The following is a 21155-nucleotide window of genomic DNA, read 5'->3' on the forward strand; positions in this document are numbered from 1 at the left end:
TTTCTGTCCTCCCTGGCCATCAGACCTTACTATTATTCTATGTTAATTAATGTTGACTTATTTTATTTTCTTGTTATGTCTTTTATTTTTCTATTTTTCATTATGTAAAGCACTTTGAGCTAAATTTTTTGTACGAAAATATGCTATATAAATAAATGTTGTTGTTGTTGTTGTTGCTGTGACCTAGGCACGCCTCATTTCTCGTCTGCCAGCTTTGCTTGGTCCTTTCATGTGGCTTCCCTCTCTCGCTGGACCCACAACCGGCATCTACTTGTGGAACTGTCTCTTCCTCCCCAGGAAGTAAGTGTTGTCATCCTTGTGAATCTTGTCGTGCCAACCAGGTACCCTCGTCTGCCTACGAGCCCCTGTGCTCTGTCTGAGTGTCTTGGCAGCATTCTCAGTGGACCGTCCCTCTCTTGCCTTCTCCTGCCCAGAAGCTTAAATCTCCTTCAGTCCCTGCCATTATCAGTTCTGGACAAATGGATTAAACAATGGAACATCTAAATTTCCTGGGTTTAACAATTAATGAAAACACAAGTTAACAAAATGTATTGTTACCAACCATTAATGAGTACAGATCTGCTGATTAGCAGCCAATATTGTCAAACATGTTAATTTCCAAGTCAGGTAAATGCAGACATCCTCCAAGGAAGGAGCAGTTCTGTTATCACAACTTGGTATTGTTTGTAATCTCAACCAGCCAAAAACTTCAAAGTGGTGACTCCTTTGCAATACAGCAAATACCTACATCCAACAGACAGCCTTTTAACTTCTCACCCCCAGTCCCAACAATGGGTGCCTATTGCCTGTTCATCTGCTGGGTTTGAAATGTAATATTGACGTGTTTCTTTTCCTAAGAGAGAAATGGAATGGCTCAGTGTACAAAAAATGTGCCCCTCTGACAATCAAATTGATAATTTTACCTTCTCAACAAATGTTATTTAATGTATAACTGCAGTTCATCACATAGCTCATTTAACAAGCACAGAAAAAAAACAAAACAAAAAAAAAAATGTCAATCTCTTGTCAATTTCATCTATCACCAAATCTCATTCAGTGGATTTATCTGTCTTAATCTTTTTACTGTGAAGAATGTAAACAGATTGCCATGTAGGGTATCTTGTTTACATTTTTACCAGCCACAGTCACTTCACATTCTGGAGAGGAAGTTGTTGCAAAAATAGAGGGAAATGACAAAGCTCCACTACATCCCTGGAAGGGCATGCATGAAGGAGGTTTAGTCTCTGTTATCACCTTCTCTTTCTGTTTGGAGTATGTATTTACAAGAATAATTAAAAATACACTCACCATTCTCTTATACTGTATCACATCCTTTACTAAAGCACTGTTGTAAATGCAAATACAATGCTGAATTGTATGCACTAATGTGCTGTGAATGTTTACAGAAGGATTGCGTGTTTACTGCACATAGAAAGGTGGGTGAAGCTGAGCTCTACAAACACTGTCACTATTTTAGAGTGCATTCTAAAGCTAAAGTGTATGAATATTAGAGGTGACAAGATAATGGAGTTCAACATTATTATAACAGATGTGTCATAATCAGGATTTTGGGATACAGCTTGACTTGGAATAAGTATACCTGTAGATTTCATTTTAATTTAACTGATGATTTGTTGTTTCTCTTTCACATTACACTTTGTCAGACAACTTGTCATATGAGAACAACCCTCGTATTTTAAGCATAAAAAACTTCATCTAATAAATAAAACTCCAGGTTTTACTTTTGCTTACAGTTATTATATGAATAATAAATATCGCAAACTAAGAAACTATTGCAAAAAATATTGTAAACAATTGATAAACAGTACAGTTAAACATGTACTCAGTTAAATTATAAAACTACATTATGCTGCCTGAATCCCTGTAAAATATGTCTCCAATTATACCAATAATATGTATTATATGTATGGTTATAAATAATTTCTCTGTTTCCTGATATCTTATTCCTGAGTCATAAATGAAAAAATGTTCATAGATTTCAATTTGTAGATTTCAGCCATGCTTCGTTCCCGGAGAAGACAAGCTCTGTTAATCTAAAATCCTTAATTATTACTTTTTCAGCTTACAGCATGCATACCGTCTGAGGTTTTCCTTGTGTTTCAAAACCTGGACTTGTCAACCAATGTCCTCTCACCTGCCCTTTGCAGCTTTCTTTTAAATCCACTGTTCATATTCTGGCAGAAGTATCAAGACCAAGCAATATCCTTCATTTTAGGTGTATTTATTGATATCCATGAATAGAAAACATGCATAACTTGGGGGTTTGATCTTTGCAAGTGACAAACTCTGCTGTCAATTTACCCACTTGTTCATTTTGTGAACATACTTAGTCCAATTGAGATTGGTTGGAGACTAAACTTTATCCCAGCACAAGGATACCAAACCTGGATGACATGCAAATCCATCACATTATAAACTCAAAAAGACACACATGCATTAACTCTTACTATTTCTTCTGAGCCAGTTTTTCACAGGAATATAAGCAATCATATGTCGCTTATTCATGTATATGCAAGATAGACAGTGTTACCTAGACTAGAGAGAGAGTGTGAGAGCCATTCCTGAAAACAAAATGAAAATCAGGGAATCCAAAGTTATCAAAAGAGATGGAAGTTTATTAATAGAAACAAAGAAAGGGAACATTACTCAAAGGGATAAAAAACCAAAAGCTAAACCTTCCGATACCTTTAAATATAGGGTGGTCTAGATCTAATTATGCAATTTTCATTACGCTATAACTTATTAAGTTTATTACATAGAAAATCACCCAAAAAATCCCGGACCATCGAGAAGTGTGCGAACTGATGTCATGAAGAATCATCTTCGCGCCGAACTGGAATTATCCCCGCATAAATCAAAGTAACCAGATGATCTGGATCTGCATAATTAGATCTGGACCACCCTGTATTTATTATTATTGATGGGGGAGTTTTGTTTATTACTTGTTTGTTCTTTCATCAGTTCAAAAGCTCAACCCTGTGTGAAGGAGCTTTCTGTTTGTGGACTGCTTTCATTTTTTTAAGGTGTTTACTTATAAATATTTTAGTAAAAAATGTATGCATTTTGCAGGTTGTGAGCATACGCCTGGATGTATTGACATGTGAATTATGTGACATAGGTAATGGAATATTTTTTTCAAGGACATTTTTAATATGGCTTACTGTTTTCCACTATGAGTCAAAATAGGCTCCTGTTCTATTACAACCATTATCTCCAGTCTCCATAAAAATGTAAGATTAAAATTTTCTTGGTCATCTCTACAAACAAGTTGGAGTAAGCAACAAGTAAAAAAGATACCATTTTTCTGTGGAATATTTCTTCACTAAATGCCTGATCCTTTGCTAAAATTCAGTGAAACAATAAATATCCTAAACTTAAATTGACTTCTGTCTCCAATACCACTGATCAGGCCAATGTTGTCATGCTCGGGTTGGCTCCATGCTCCTGTTTGCCTTTGGGAGTCTCTTAAATCCTTCACCATTGATAAATAAAGGTTGTTGTTGTTGTTAAAATCTCAAAGGCAGGACATCTTCTCTTTAAAATCATGTCCCTGGTGTATCCCTTTAAAATGGATGTCTCCTCAGCTGATCCTGTATGGGATTAGAAAACTGAGGACATGCCCAACATGTCCAGGCTCGGGTCTCCATTGCCAGGTCCTCAGCAGCTGCAGGGCTCCCATTGCCTAACAATTTCTAAATGGTTGTGCCCCTTCCTCAGCTCTCTCCTGTCTCTCGCCCAGTGTTTTCTCTTCTTTATCTTTCAACCTCTGTCCCTCCATTCATCTTTTCTTTCTTTCATTCTCTAACTTTCCTTTCATCAGTCCCCTCTCTCCTGTTATATTCACCTGTCTAACTGCGCTCAGGTGCGATGAGCTACTTCCTCCGTGGCACCCCTGATCCACCCACCTCTGCACATGCATGCGGAGAGGTTAGCCAGCATCTCAATTAACAAAACGTACTCGCGCATACCAGTGCTCAATTGCAGCCTGCACTTTTGAGGGTGATTATTTATTTAAGATTTGTGTGACCACCTGTGACAGCTGTTAAGTATGAAAAAAGCATTATAATCATCAGCATAATACATTTTTTAACAAAAGTTCTTATTGTCTTTTTGTTATGATAAAGTTACAACTTAAAAATTACAATGGGCAGCATGGTGGTGTAGTGGGTAGCGCTGCTGCCTCGAAGTTAGGATACCCAGGTTCGCTTCCTGCGTCCTCCCTTCGTGGAGTTTGCATGTTCTCCCTGTGTCTGCGTGGGGTTCCTCCAGGTGCTCCAGTTTCCTCCCACAGTCCAAAGACATGCAGGTTAGGTGCATTGGCGATCCTAAATTGTCCCTAGTGTGTGTGTGTGTGCCCTGCGGTGGGCTGGCGCCCTGCCCAGGGTTTGTTTCCTGCTTTGCGCCCTGTGTTGGCTGAGATTGGCTCCAGCAGACCCCCATGACCCTGTCGTTAAGATATAGCAGATGGATGGATGGAAATTACAACTGACAATGCACTGTGAAAACATTATTTACTAGCATTGTGTCTGCTGAGGAATTCACTTAAGGTGTTGCTCTCCCTTCCCAACCACTGTCTTCTTTGAGTCAGTGGCAGATGCAATTGAGCCTCCTGGAAGCACCAGCAGCAAGTTCTACCACTCATCTAAATGGAAATTCTGAAATACAGTACATGAGGACCCCAATTAAGAATTCCTTTAGAAGGCAAAGAAAAGAAATGGTAAATGTATTAAATGAAAGGTCCGTTTAGTGCTAGTCTGAGTTTGCTGTGTTGAGCTTTTCATAGTTTTTTATCTTACAGTAATTGATAAAGGGCTTCTGGGACCTATTATTTCTTTCCAACAAAGAAAAAACAGTGGCTATGAATCTTATGAATCTGACCACTAAATTATCTTCAATATACTTATCCATAGCCTCAGATTCTGATCTAGACAAGGTATAGATGTTCTTTTTCAGTAAGGAAGCACTGGATAACATATCAACCATACAGTCATATTGACAAGAAGGAGGTAGCACAAAGGATTCCCATTTTCTGAACACATTGAAATACCATGAAAATTCAGAGGGCAAGGTTTCCATTATACAAAAGGCCAAGGGAGGTGGTATAATGCTTGCTAAACAGGAATTGGCACATTTTTTTCTAAACTGACCCAATTAATAGCTGATTAATACAACTGCAACCACAGAAATCCTAAAATAATTTGTGTCTGGTGTTTCCAAAACATAAAAGGCTGTGTCCTCAATATGTAAGCAGCCAACTCCAAGATTAAGAGTTTGGAAAGTGCCCTGTCTACAGAAAGATCACAGTTTTATTTATAAAGGAACCTTTGCAATTTCTAATTGTTGTAGTAAACCCTGAACTAATACTAAGTCTACTGAAGCAGTCAAATCATTAGTATCCTGCACTTAGACCAGTGGCCCTCAATCACAGTCCTGGAGGGCCGCAGTGGCTACAGGTTTTTGTTCTAGCCCGGTTGCTTAATTAGAAAGCAATCCTTGCCAATAATTTAATTGCATGGCTTATTAGTGCTTTAACTCTGTAAAATCAGGTAATTCTCAAATCCTAGATTTTTTTCCCCTTACTAATTATATCATCCAAATGATTTGAAAGCTGAAATGGATGAGTAATTCTCAGTCCTTCACTTTTTTCTCTTCACTTTCCTTCCAAGTACCAATAGTACATGATAAATACACACAGGTGTAAATGGTAACAAGCTAAATTGAGAAATGCTGGTCTCTTTTGTCATTTGCATGTGATTGCTAATTAGGTGCAGTTAAAACTAAGAATACAGCTGCTTAAGACTAAAATAAGCAATAAGGGTTAAAAATCTTAACGAGCAAGACAACTAAAGTGAAGCAGAAATGTTACTTGAGCAATAAATGATTCTTATTAAGCAATTGAGTTGGAGCAAAAACCTGCAGCCACTGCGGCTCTTCAGGACCATGATTGAGGACCCCTGACTTAGACTGATGTCATAAAACTTTTAATAAAAATTTTGCTCATCGATGCTGGTTCTCTCAAACGAGTCTCAGATAAGTACTTTTGTTTCACAATTCTGCTTAGGCCAATCGCAATGATACACCCTAGTGCAGGGGTGGGCAAATTCAGTCCTGGAGTGCTGCAGTGACTGCAGGTTTTTGTTCCAACCCAGTTGCTTAATTAAAAAAAAATCCTTGTCAATTATTTAATTTCAGGGCTCGTTAATGCTTTAACGCAGCCATGTCAGGTCATTCTCATATCCTAGATTTTTTTTCCTTTCTAAGGATATCATCCAAATCATTTGAAGTCTAAAACAGATGAATAATTCTCAGTCATTCACTTTTTTCCCTTCATTTTCATTCCAAGTATTTCATTAAACCCAATAGTGCATGATAAACACACACAGATGTACATGGAAACCAGTTAAATGGAGAAATGCTGAATTTCTTTTGTCATTTGCATCTGATTTCTACAAAGAAGCAATTAAAAACCAAGACTACAGCTGCTTAAGACTAAAATAAGCAATAAGGGTTCAAAATCTTAAAGAGCAAGACAACTAAAGTGACGCAGAAGTGTTACTTGAACAATAAGAGCTTCTTATGAAGCAACTGGGTTGGAATAAAAACCTGCAGCCACTGCGGTCCTCCAGTAATGAATTTGCCCACCCCTGCCCTAGGGCAATGCAAAAAAAAAAAAAAGCTTGCTTTCCATTTTTGGGAAACAGGAACATCCTTTAATATCTGCGTTTCTTTCGACGAACTCCTCAAAACAAATATAGGTGAAGGAAAACAGACTGTTCAAAGAGCTGTTTCTACATAACTTCATGGTCAATTTGAAGTTGCTTAATTTGAGAAATCCGCCAACAATCGAAAGGTTGCCGGTTCAAATCCCATAAATGCCAGAAGTGATTCTACTCCATTGGACCCTTGAGCAAGGTCCTTAACCTGCAATTACTCCATCCTGGGAATGACGTTAACCTGCATCCAACTCTGCAAACAGGTCCTCAAACTTGCAGGGGAACACTTGTGGATTGGTGGCAGGATTGGCATTTCAGCCGCTGTAAAAAAAAACTACCAGTGTTCCATTCAATTCAAACTGAGGTGTCACCCATTGCACGACTGCACTCGGGTCCTAATTTGGGATCCTCAGGTAGTTCATTCTGTAGTTGGTGTAACAATGTGCTGTATCAATGCATTTTCCCAACCGCTTTCATCCTCTTACTAAAAAAATCAACAAAAGAAGATTGAGCAATCAATTCTAGTTATCCCATCCACACTACATGACCAGCAGCGACCATAGTAACTGTAAAAAGTATGTCTGTGGCCATTAAAGCAAACACAAAACTATAGCACCCATGATAACCAAAGATTCCAAGATGGTGTTGAATTCACATTTTCTCCAAATAATAAAAATAATTAGAAGCTAAGAGAACTAAACACATTTCAATAAAAATTATTTCTGAGAATAAAAAGATTAATTATTACAGCAGCAAGAAATGGGATAACTGTGCCATTTGATGGTGGTGACCAGCAAGAGGCAAATCTGTAATATACTTCCAAGCATTTGGCAGCACAGGTGCCAGAATGGAAGGAAGAGGGCCATGTTGCTTTGTTAAGGAAGACATCTTGGGGGTAACCACTGAGAACTGCCTTTTAACTAAAACTGAAGGTTCAAGGGTGCAGGTACACTAGAAGGTATTAGAAAGAATTCTAGCTTTGTTGCTCTTTACCATAGACTGCAGAACTGAGAGAAACACCCAGGTATAGGGCTATGGCTACTTTTAGTCTATTATTATTGGCAAGCTAGAAATTTGAACAAAATCAATTTTGCAGTGGAATTTTGGCTATTGACCTAGGAAGAAAGGTTCTTAGTACAGTATATATAAAAAGTTCTTCCTCCCTATATTTTCATTTCATCTGCAATCTTGTGCAGTTCCCAATGTGAGAACAACAGTTCTCATCAGGCAGCAGGAATATGCTGGGGCTGATCGAAGGAGGTCTTTATCATTTGTAAAACTGCATGAGAAATAAAGTTTAGCATCAATTTCATGAAATTATATATAAAAGTAAATTGTTTTGCTCATCACTATCTGTTAGAGTTTGTGATGTTATATTATGTAAAAGCTACGTCACGAGATTTAGGCCTGGTACTTGCTGGTCACATGCTTAAACAGGAATTTCTTTGCACTGTGTACATCTGAAATTAACTGATAACACTACATTTTTTATCGATTCAAATCCTTACATTTTTTAAAAAGCCAGTGCTGTTGTACATCTGCATAAAATTGCTAAGTGAGATGGAGATGAGCAAAAATGAAACAGAACAAAGCACGATTTTTTTTGCACAAGCCAAGTTGCTGTTTATAATATGGTTCAAAGAGAACAATCGAGGATGACTTTAGCAATCTTTTCTATTTCCTGATAGAAGACATATTTTCAGGTCACTTTTATGAATAGGCAGCTATAGGCAGCTATCAGTTTAGGCTTTGATGTCAATACAGCATTGCAATTTGTAGCAATTATCGTTATAACATTATTGAATACTCACCCTAGTGCTCTCCTGTAATCATATGGAGACCTGCCGATTGTAAACCTCAATACCAGTGCACTTCATGGAAATAAATAGAGTATAACTGAGCAGATAACAAGCTAGAGAGACTGTGGAAAAATAAAATGCAGACTCCAACCAAATAATTTAAATTTCTAAAGAAAGAATAGGATAAAAACATAATGCTGCCAAACCTGCTTCAATTCAGTTGACTAACCTGTGTATATCTGACAATGTGAGAAGAAAATCCAAGCAGAATTCGGTTGAGTACTGGTAATATTCAGTGCTGCCTTCACCTCCCTCTGCAATGCTTTATGATCTTAAGCTGAACAGGTGCTTACTAGGATATGATGTAGCCAGTGAGGATGGACTGCACTGTCAACCTGTAGAAGTTCATGAGAACAGGTGGATAAATGTGAGCTGACCTCAGATGTCTGAAAAAGTAAAGACATTGGTGAGCCCTTTTGACAAGAGCTAAAATGTGTTGTTCTCATTTCAGTTCACCTGTTATGGTCACTCCAAGAAATTTAATGCTGTTTATTCTTCAACAGTATTCCTTTTGATAAAGATGAAAGTGTGCTCTGCTTTCTGGTTCTTAATGCCCATTTCCTGCTCCTTGGTTTGGTGACATTAAGGGTGAGACTGTTGACCTGCCACCACTGTGTCATTTGCTACACCTCCTTACTATAAACTGTCTCATCATTATCAGTGATCAGGCCTACAAAGATGGTGTAATCAGCTGATTTAATGATGGCAATTAAGCTGTGTGTGTCCACCCAGTCAGAGGTAAGCGAGAAGTAGAGAAGGGGCTTAGCACAGTACCCTGTGAAGTGACTGTCTTGAAGGTCAGCATGGAGTTTTTGATGCTGCCAGTATGCAGATGCTGAGTTCTGTTGGCTAAGATGGCCAAAATCCAATTGCATAAAGCGAAACGTGAAGTCTTAAATTGCCACCATGCCACCCAAAGAGCGTAATACATCAAATTCATGTTGCTGTCACCTTATTAAGAACTGATGTCAATGAGCTAGAGTCTAAACAAGATTTTTTACAGAAAACATTCATATGTGTATATGTTTTTTTTTCCCTTATTTGGTAAGACATTAGAGTAAGAGGACATAATATAATAGTTATTTTTTATGAGCACTTATTTTTATACAGTTGTACTCACATTAAATATATTAACAATGATAGAAAATTCACATGACATGCATAAGTAAAGTGCTTTTCTTTTATTACGTGCTGACCTCTAACATACTATTTTTTGCAAAATTTATATTTTGAGAAATATATATGACATTTTCCACAAGATGCAAAATTGTACTCTGCAGTATTGCTACTGCTATAGCAAAAGATAGTATACATTTTATGATAAAGCTTATTTGACAGAAACAAAGTGATTGGGAATGCCCTCAAAAGTACAGGAATGTCCGCATGAAAGGGTCGTGTGCTGTATGTCAAACAGTCAGCTGCCTTTTTCCATGTGTAATAGGCTGAGAAAGATCTAGGAGGCAGTTGACGGGTTAAAAAAAGAGGGAGGGCTATAGTATAGTGAGCTGTCAAAAGGGAGATCCTGAGGCATTCTACGAGCTTCAGTCAGAACCTGAGAGCAGCGCCGGCATAATACACACACACACACACACACACATACATGCACAAAAGCAACAGAGGTGTGGGAGAAATGAGAATTTAAGCCACTCACCCAGGCCTCAGGAAGCCTTGCCTTTATTTTTGTCTCCACATCCCAGACAGAGAAAGAAGGATTAGCAGCAAAACAAGGTAGAACACTGCAACAATGAGTCAAAATTCAACACAGCCGAGCAGCAGGCCAGGGAAAGAAGCCAGCAGCACTAATGGGCAAAGCAAAAGCAACTTGGACGATGCCAAGTCCTTCTATGACAAACTGGCTCCAAGCAAAAAACCCAAAACAGTAAGTGCTTTTCAGATTCTTTACAGCCGCCGTTTGCTCTGCTCTCTGAGCAGCCCCTAGGGAAATGTAGGCAGAGCTAAGGCTTCACGGAAGCTGACAGTACATGTGCATTCTGTAGTACGTTTATATTTGAACATTAACTGATGTCCACATGTAGGTGCTTTGATCATTAAGTTTAAGGAATTTCCTCACAGTGCTCACTGAGAGTCAATCCAAATGTTAGTCTTGACTAGCTTGGCCTGTCACTCAGAAGGCACTGCAAACAATTTGCTGCTTTGCTCTCCAAGGCAGATTTCTGAAAAACAAGCTATGTGAAGTAGCTAACTGTCCTCCTATAGGATTTCTATGTGGATGATCAGGTTTGGTCAGAGCAGACTTACAGAAGTGTAAGCAGAAAAAAAGGTTTAATTAAGGGATGCAACAAAATATATTTTATTAGGAAGACCCATTCCATCAAATCCCAATCTGCCATTAACCCACAGGTTACAGGTTACTCTGTGTTTGATTATTGATAATCATCTTTACAAACCACTGGGGGCAGAAATGATTGGTAACTGCTGATGATCTGTAATGGATGTTCCCCATATATGACAAGACTTGCGATGTTATCCTGCTCTCAGGCCTCCTCAAGAGATTAATTTCACTCTCTTGTTACTAGGAAGATTAAAAGATTTGTGAAAGCGGCCAAAGTGATTTTTGCTCCTGATTTTGGCATAAGATTCTTGTCTTCTACCCCTTAAAGGGAAGACTGTGGTATCTGTTGGACACATTAGCTGTCAGACCAGAGTGCACTCTGGACTATAAATAGGCGAGCTTGTCCTGTCATACCCAGGCCGCTATTTGGAGACCTTAGCTCTCTACACACACTCTAAACAGAGAATGTTTTGGAGGATCATGAGTTTGACATCACCTCTGTAGACAGCTTACTTTGATTTAGTCTTATAAGGCATTCAGTGCCATACTTGGACCTGTAGTAATTCCACTGCACCTTTTTTTTTGTCTGTATATTTGGTAGTAGTAGTAGTGCTAATAGTACTATCCATCCATCCATTTTCCAACCCGCTGAATCCGAACACAGGGTCACGAGGGTCTGCTGGAACCAATCCCAGCCAACACAGGGCACAAGGCAGGAACCAAACCCGGGCAGGGTGCCAACCCATCCCAACTAATTGTACTAGTAGTAACAAAATCTTTTTTTGTTAAAATTGTTTTCTTATAGCTCCAGTCAAACGCCAGCCTTAGTAGCTGTCTGTGTGCCATTTACCCATTCTTACCAAATTCATATCAGCTTTCTCTAGGTATTTTGTCTTCTTTCTACATACCAAAAAATAGCTTTTTCTGTCTCCCCAGAACTTTATATTAGAATAGATGTGCTCTGAAACTGAATGAATGAATGAAATATTATCTTTTATATTACATATTAACTTAATGTGATACCATCGCACCACATATAATCCTTATTTTATGCTCCTAAACAAATTGTTTTTTGGACAGATGTTTTGGAGAAATTGCCTCATTACCCTTATTCAATGTTATTGTTTCAAACATTAATTATGTTTACTTTGGCATGTGTCATAAAATTGATTCAAGGACTGATTCACTTATTGATTGGCTAACATTTCATTACAAACTGGATGTTGAAGATGTCAAATCCATCGACCAATTTATAAACTGTTTTACCTTCATCAGTTTAGGATCACAATAAACTGAAGCCTGTGCTTTTAACAGCACACACAATGAAACCCAGACTTCAGCATGCAGATAAAATACAATCAGGAATAAATTAAAATCTACAAATTAAAAAAAGGGAAGAAAAGAGTTGTGGATAGACTTAGGGAAAGTACAAAGTAGAAACTGAAACAACCTGTGGATTATGGATAAAACAGCAGAGCTCTGGAGCATGCAATCAACTTGGAAAATCTGACAATACACTTCTGACTTTGCATATCACACTGTTATAAGCTGACGGTTCAATGTCTTTATCCTGATAGTAGGAAAGAATGGAGAAGAACTCCAACCCTTTCTGATAAAGAGATCCTGAACAACGAGCATGCTAAATGCAGATTTGCTTTTATGAAGCCTCTGTGCTCTTTGTCTAAGGCACGGTGTAATTATGAATAAACATAAACCAAAAAGACAAAAAATGGACGGAATGTCTTAAAATCAAAAAAGGGGACTGATCTCAAAACAAGGTAATGCACATGTTTTCTCTTGGGAAATGGTACTTTGTACAAAGCAGAAGCTACACCAAAACTATGTGTTTTGTGCATTTTAAATCAATTATAAAAAAGTTGTGGGGGTCTCAGTTTGTGGCCTTATTGGCAGACATGATCACTTTTCCAATCTGCCTCCGGTGACCTTGAAAGCATAGGACAGCTGTAAATTATAGATTAGTCTGCAAGCAACATCTGATTGGAGCTTTCAAATCCACCCAGCAAGCTGAAGGGGCAACCTGTTTGAGAAATTGACTGGGTGGGGGGAGAAAAGTGCAGAGGTGACATTCGCATCTGGTTCTAAGCTGTCCGTGAATGGAATCTGGTATCTGATTATCTGTAAGTAGCACAACAGTAAAAGCACTAATTTCATCCAATGTCCGTCATATGCAAAGCTTAAAGGTTTAAAAATTACTGTACATTATGTACAAATCAAAAAGAAAAATAGTAACATTTAAAAAAAAATCAAGAGTGCTTAAAGGGTTTTTTTATATCACTGCCCCAGAGTTGCTCAGTGAGTTTCAGTTTTTCAATTCAGAAATGAAAAAAAGCAGTGTCGATTCAAATATTATCTGATGACAAGACCACCCTCCTTTAAGCATAACCAAATTAAATAAAAGATATACTCAATAATAATAATTGTGAAATCAAATAAAACACCGACTTTGATGACACAAATATACTGTATTGTTGTGCACACATTCACGTTTGTGCATACAGTGCCATACAGACATGAATAAAACACAAAGAGCTGCCTCTCAACATTGCTTGTTCCTAAAAGTTTATATGTGTCTAATCACTCAGGATCTCTTGATGATCATTATGGGACTAAGTGACACCAATATTACAGCTTTGGCCTCCCTGCTGCTGGTTATGTGACATGAAAAGCTCAGATTTCAAACTCCACTGAAGGAACTTGACCCTACATTCTTATTGCTGGGGTCACTTATTAGGTCTGAATGATGCCATTTGGATTTTGATCTTTAATATCCAGGGCTAACACTTATAGGAGCAGCAGTGAAATCTTTACAAAAATATAGTATATGCCAAGTGTCTAATGTATCAGTTAAAATTAGAATTGATTCTGCAAGAAAGGAATACTATGGCTGCATAATAGCAACACTTCTCAGTGGATAAGCAAGCCACACAGACAAGTAAAAGTCTAAAGCATTCTAGACACTTAAAAACATCTGATGTGCCCAGCATATGACTGTTCCTAAACAAACTGTAATTTTAATATCCCTATATACTGTATTAACCTAAGGCTTATCTACTGGAGCATGATTTTGCTCAAAGTTAATGCACTTCTACCATTTTACAAAGCCAGTATTTTTGACTTAACTTGTCTAAAGATTCACATTCTGATACATAGACTGACAGTTTGAAAGTAGGTAAATCATGTTTAATTAAGCCATGACCACACAATGCCTAATATTTTGTGCATTCCTGTTTTATGCATATGCTCCGAATGTATTGTTTTTAAATAAATCTCAGATAAAAAGTAATTATATGAATTCAGTCTACAAAGACATTTTTGACTTTATTTGCTTTAATTAGATAATGAATCGGACATACAAATAATCCTCTTTGTACCATTATCAGGTGTGCTGGTCCTATGTTGTAGGGACTGAGACTCACTTGATCTTGGTATGCCTCATCCAGTTCTGACAGGGTTCCCCCTTGATTGCAAGTCTGAAGTAAACTCACATACAGAAGTCTCACCCCCCTGATATTCACCTCTGAAGGTCACTAGACCAGCAGTGGCCTTAACCTGTTGAGGAACCTCACTGAGTTCCATGACCTTCCAGGGTGGCACATAAATCAGTAGACTACTGATCTTTCTCTGCCAGAAAACAGAGCATGCCTTTTAGCATCTAGAGTTCTTCTTAAGCCAACAAACATTTTTCCTGTACATCTGTATCTTGTCTTCTGAGCAGTATTAAGGTGATATTAAATAAAATGTTTCTTTTCACACACTAAAAATTTTTAATCAATTGCCTAATATTATATGTTGAAGCTTGGATAGTACGGAAAAGTCATAGTTCATTTTCACATCCCAAGGCAAAACCTGTGTTGCTGGTGCAAAAGAGAATGCAATATATATTTTTGCAATTATGTTTTAGTATGACCTGGGTATGATGTTAAACTGCATTCAGTCCTGCAAACGGTCCTCCAGCTTGGAGAGGAAACATGGGGGTTGGTGGTAGGTTTGGCACTTCAGCCACGGTAAAAAATTCACGCAGCTCTCAAACGGCAGACAAGACTCCTTTCTGCTCTCCGCGGGAGTAAGTCTTCTGCAGCCACCCACAGGAAGGCTGCTCACATTATGAAGGGAATGGGGGAGAGCCTCTGAGAGCCTCATCTCTGGAAGAGTTAAAACCACCGGAGAGCCAATGGGTCAGATCTGGATCAGAACTGGTGTGGTGCTGAGGCATCGTCTGTTGCATGGCAGCACTCGAGTCCCAATTTCAGGCAGCCCTAGGTGAGTGGAACATCTTTTTTTTTTTTTGGTCTTTATTTTGCCTTATACAATTTCTTGTATTAGGAATTTGTTAGTTTTCACATATCCCTTTGGGTCAGAGTGCAGGGTCAGCCATTGTACAGTGCCCCTAGAGCAATTACAGGTTAAGGGTCTTGCTCAAGGGCTCATCTTCATAAACTCCACATTTCAGTGGTGGCACTCTCTGAAGTATGCAGACATGGGACTGACCAGATCTCTCTTGGTGGGTACACCTTTATTGGTCTTCTCAATCTGATGGCTGTCATAATCAAGGAATAGCTGTTGCTGGGGCAGATTGTCTCCTTCTGATGGTGTCCGATGTTACTTCTTTCAATGAGCTTATTATGAGACTCAGATTAAAGCCCTCTCTGGGTGCCTTGTCTGTTGTCTCAGTGTATGCTCCGACTGCAGTGAGTGATGTCTAGGTGAGGGAGACATTTCATTCACAGCTGCGCTCGGTAGTTGATGGGTGCCTGTGAGGTGGCACTCCCATAGTCATGGGTGACTTCAATGTGCCCACTAGCACTGAGAGGGCTGGCTATGAGGATTGCATTAGACCCTATTGGTCTGGTGACCGTGGTGAAAGTGGCTCCATGTTCCTTGCAAAAGATCAGGGGCTGTGGATCACTGGATCCTGGTTCCAGAGCGCTGATGGTGCAGTGAAGGATATTGATCACAGGAGATTGATGCTGCAGGCTCCTACAGAACTGCAGGGTTTACAGAAGTGCCCAATTTTTGAATTCTGACCACAAACTTGTTGTTGTTACTCTGAAAATCCAGCTTAGGCTACTACCTACTAGGAGAGTTAGGCTCAATTTGGCCAGACTCCAAAATTAGGCTGTTTCTAATGAGTTTGCAAGCAGTTTATATGATTGACTTGGGTGTAACTGTTGATTCTAATGTGATGAGGAAGACCTTCCATGACAAAACCCTAAAGGTTGCTGAGGGTTGTGCTAGTGTTGCCAGTGTTCCCAGAAGGAGGTATTTTGTGTCACAGGGCCTCCAGGATATTGTCGAGAGGAGTCACAGCGCATGGCTAACAGTGAAATCGAAGCATTACGCACATCCAAATCTGTTCCTCAGAGAGTCACACTCAAGGGAGATAATGGAATGGTTATTACAGATGACGCTGCAGGCTACTTTCAGCAGATATTTAACGCTGATCCTCCAGCTAGGATGTTAGACATCTCTGGGTACATGGTTCTTGAGGCTGATCCTCCATTTAGCTGTGAACCACCCAGTCTCATTAAGATTGCACACAGGTGGTGAACCAGATGAGGGTAGGGAAGGCAGCAGGGATCTGTTGTATCTGGGGTGAACTTTTACAGACTGGAGGTAAGGCTGTTCTCCTGGCATTGCAAGCAATCTTTGCTACCATTTGGGAGACGGGCGTCATCCCAACTGACTGGAAAATGGGACTTGTCGTCCCTATCTAAAGGGAAAGGTGATCACCTGGATTGCACTAACTGCAGGGGGATAACAATGCCCTCAGAACCAGGAAAGGTCCTTGATAGGGTCATCTTCAATAGGATCCATTATCACTTGCTACCAGTGACCGGAGTAGTCTGGGTTTACTCATTAGAAGTCTACCATTAACCGCATCCTGACACTGAGGGTTCTCATCCTAGAGCAAATGCAGCCTTTGTCAATTTTCATAAAGCCTTCCACTCAGTTGACTGAGACTTCACGGGATTTCACTGAAATTTCAGGATGTCATGTCAGGCCTGTACCCTGGTACTGTGAGTGCTGTGCACAGTTGAAGAAGAACCTCTGCTTTTCCCCAATTAATTAATGGGTTCGTCAGAGGTGTGTTGTTGCAACAGCTTCTTCAAAGCTTACATGGACTGGGTGTTGGGTAGGCTTGTGGGGTCCAGCGGCTCTGGGGTATATATTGGTGAAGAAAGATTCACTGATCTTGACTTTGTCAACGATGCTGTGATCTTTGCAGTGTCAATAGAGACTCTGATCGGGTCTCTCAAGAGATTGAGTGAAGATTCCGAGTATCCTGGATAAAAACCAAGATCCAGGCCTTTAATGACTTCTTGCACACAGCCATCAGCAGCATGTCTGCGAAAAAAGTGTCAACTATGTTGAGAGCTTTACTTACCTCGGCAGCGACATTCATGTCTCCAGTGACTCTTCCTATGAAGTTAGTACATGGATTGGGAGGACATGGGGGGGGGGGATCATAAGGTCACTGGAAAGGGGTGTGTGGTGCTCCTGATATCTTGGCAAAAGGACGAAGGTCCAAATCTTTACAGTCTTGGTACTTCCTGTTTTGCTATATGGTTGCGAGACATGAACACTATCATGTGACCTGAGATGAAGACTGGACTTCTTTGTTAGAATCCTTGGGAATCACTGCTTTAACTTTGTGTCAAACGAGTGGATGCTCACAGAGTCCTGAAAGAGGCATATCACCTGCATTGTGAGGGAGTGTCAGTTACAGCTTGCAGGATCCACATTGGACCAGAATGGCTGAAACAGGCCAAGGGAACACCACGTAACAGAAGTTGCAGAAGTTAGATGGTAATTTAAGGAGGATGGGACTGGACTGTGTGTCTGCTTGGGGGGTTGCCAACTAAGACCTGAAGCTATTTATTTGTGTGATGGGTGCGTCAGTGCACTGTACTAGTGCATGCTCCTCAACCTGACTTCACCTGACCTGAAGTTTTAGTCAGTTGGAAAAACAAAATATCAAATGGGCATCTGCTAGGACATCCATCCTACAAGGTACTGGACCCTGGCCAGTGCTAGAGAATTAAATCACAGCATAATTAGGGTGATCTGCATTAAAAAGTCATACACAACTGTTGTCTTCTTCATGTTGAAAACCTCTTAGTGCCATCATCCCTCTTTGCATATCTGAATATTCTTTTCATTCTGCCTTTATAATCTGTTGTTCTTTTTGTGATTCACTTCCAGACAGTAGTTCAGCTTACTCAACTGCAGCAACTACAGCAGTGTATCTAATCATCTTCAGATTCAGCACTGTATACTGTATGTGAGCAGTTATATAATAGAGTGATGAACAGCCTTCTTTGTAGCCATTATGAGACACTCATGAATGAACTATTTCAAATAAAATTTGGACAACACTCATATATAATGTTTTCCAACAAGAATCAATTTTACTTAGTTTTTGTCACAGTGCAATTGGATAAAAAGAAAAGCTTGCTATGGAGTGAAGTAATGGTATGTACAATGCTTTGTGGATCTAGCATCCTGGGTTAAAATTTTATGACAGGATACGCTTTGTGTAAAATCTGTACATTCTCCATGATGGTTTTTGTTATGTTGGCCCTGTATGAGTGTATGTATGTGTGTGTCCATGACTGGGCCCTGCTATGGACTGTCACCCTGCTTCCTCCCTTATATCTAGCATTGATGGGACAGGCTTTGTCTCACTTTTGACACTGATTTGATTTAAGTGAATATAACAATGAAAAGCTTACTTTGTCTCTTGCATATTAATCTCACCACTGACTTACGATAAGTGTGCATTTGCACCCCTAATTCCACATAAGTTGGATGTTACCATTTGCACTGTACTAAATCCACCCTGTATAAACTCTAAAAGATATTAAACCACTTTTGGCAAAAAAAGGAGTATCTTTTTTATGCGACAGGGCAACATGTTCCGTTCTCTACTTGACACATTTATTTGACAGCTATGCACAGTCATGTCGACAGCATTCTGTTATCTCACTTTTCCTTGCAGTCCTTTTTAAATCTTCACCCAAGCTTCCTATGTATGAGGTGGTGAGGATCATCCTATCAATATATTACCAAATTCTCTCAAGTCCTATTTCCTATTCATTAAGGCCAAATCCATAAAAATGTAAATAAAAACTAAATCTTTTTTTACATTTTTATAAAATGTTATTAATATTGATATAATTGATACTGATAATATTGATATAATAGCACATCATATTACATTTTTTCCCCAAATGCTTCCAAAAAGAGGAAATTCTGAACAGCTAAAAATGTTAACAGTGTCCCGTTAGGCACTTTTTCCTGCTTTGCATACCCAACTACTGTAATAGACACCCACCCCTGTGACTCTGAATTTGATCAAATTAGTATTGTATTGTATGGTAGGAACTCTATACAAAATCCATCCATCCATCCATTGTTCAACCCGCTATATCCTAACACAGGGTCACAGTGGTCTGCTGGAGCCAATCCCAGCCAACACAGGGTGCAAGGCAGGAAACAAACCCTGGGCAGGGCGTGCAGTCTACACAAAATGATAAATTATAATCTGTATTATACATTATCCAGACATCTAATGAAGTATAGAATACCAAACAAAGTCCATCCATACTGTTTCTAGCAAATGTATTAAGTTCAAGGTGGCAGGATGAAGGTGCTTATCCTGGTAGCAGTGAGTACAACTCAGGAACCACCCCTAAACAGGGCACTGGGCCTTTACAAAGGCAAACACACCGAAAGTGGGGAAATTTAGAATCTGCAACTGATTTAACATACATGTCTTTAGAATGTTGGAAGAAAACCAGAATACCCCGAGAAAAGCCCATGTAGACACGGGAATGATGTTAGTGTAAGTCAGATTCAGCATATAGCTTAGCATAGCCATATAACTTAGTTGATAGTTGCTTTAGAACTTAACATGTCTCACTGACTAAGCAAAAGAGCTACTCAAAATAAATGAAAAGTAAAATAATGAACAATAACATTTATGGCCGAGACAAAACAAAACCTTCTCTTTTCTAATAGTTGATATTTGCTTATTTTCATGTCTTTATTATTCTTAATATTGCCAGGCTGTTTCCCTGTTGGTTTGAGATGGGTAGCTCCATACCAGCTGATCAAGGTATTTCATCTTGAAATGCACCAACATGAGAAAGATGTTGTCTTTTGCCATTTTTCAGCCAAAGCCACAAAATGCTATCACCATTGCAGTATCTTCAAGAGCTTTGTTTCGCATGGAAGAGGAACAAAAGATCTACGTGGAACGTGGAGTGGAGGAGTATGTAAGATACCAACAAGAACATGAGAATGAACCTTTTCAGCCAGGGGCAGCCTTTCCCTTTGTAAAGGTAAGAAAGTCAGTACTGTATGTGTTAGACTTTATTTGGTTTGCTTGCCTTATGCAAAATACAAATGGTGTTGTAGCTTCACTTGAAATGTCCCCTGAGGTATCCTTGTGAATAGTTGACTGTGATTTGCTAGGCTCTTTTTATGTGAGTGTTTAATTTTTAAAGCTGTTAAGGACAGAATCTTTACAAATCCTTGCACTGATTTGTGAAATATGGCGATATTGTATGCACACATGGACAGGATGTAATTTACTTTTATCCATTGCCTCAAAGGTGTTTTTTTTTAAATGTCATTTACCTATGCTTCCAAACATACTCAGTGGGCCAATGTTGTTGTTCATATCCACACAAAGTAAGTATGCACTTGGCATAGCAACCATTATTAAGCAATGGAAGGTATCCTTGTTTCTTCCTTTCAGCATGGCATTACCATTGTTTTCCATCACTCTTCATTTACATGCTGAATGTTAAATTCAATGGATAATGTGAGCAGTAGAAGTACTATGTAGAAGGGAATTATACAGACTATAATTCTGTGTATACAGTATAGTTTGTTTGGTTGAACTACTAAGAGCAATGGCAAAGCTGGCATGATGAGGGGAATTGATGTTTGAAATAATAGGTTTATTTAACTATTTCCTTATTAAAGCACATACATAAATACATTATTCAACTTGTGTAACCAAATTCATGGCCATTGTGGAATCACAACCAATCCTGGCAGTGCTAGGTTCAAGTTACAAAACATCCCAATTCATTATTAGGCCCATTCCTGCACACACATCCAAATTTGTGGCAGAGTTGGATTGTCAATTAGCTGAACACACATTTGGGAAAAAGGGGGAAAAGCTGGAGTACATGTAGCAAGGGCCATGCTGACATTTTTAGAACATACAAACTTCAC

The 21155-nt window shown here is 39.1% G+C and overlaps 1 protein-coding gene across 1 annotated transcript in view; it reads left to right on the forward strand.

The window, feature by feature from the left end:
• The first annotated feature begins 10098 nt into the window (after nucleotides 1-10098).
• The window catches only part of LOC120517477 (cytosolic 5'-nucleotidase 1A-like), a 56066-nt gene continuing 45009 nt past the window's right edge, over nucleotides 10099-21155 (forward strand). Inside the window, exons 1-2 of the mRNA XM_039739822.1 lie at nucleotides 10099-10472; nucleotides 20084-20251. Coding sequence (XP_039595756.1) covers nucleotides 10338-10472; nucleotides 20084-20251 — 303 coding nt within the window. The 5' untranslated portion in view covers nucleotides 10099-10337. The remainder of the gene's footprint in view (nucleotides 10473-20083; nucleotides 20252-21155) is intronic.

The sequence above is a fragment of the Polypterus senegalus genome, chromosome 17 (assembly GCF_016835505.1).
Source record: "Polypterus senegalus isolate Bchr_013 chromosome 17, ASM1683550v1, whole genome shotgun sequence".
NCBI lineage: Eukaryota > Metazoa > Chordata > Cladistia > Polypteriformes > Polypteridae > Polypterus > Polypterus senegalus.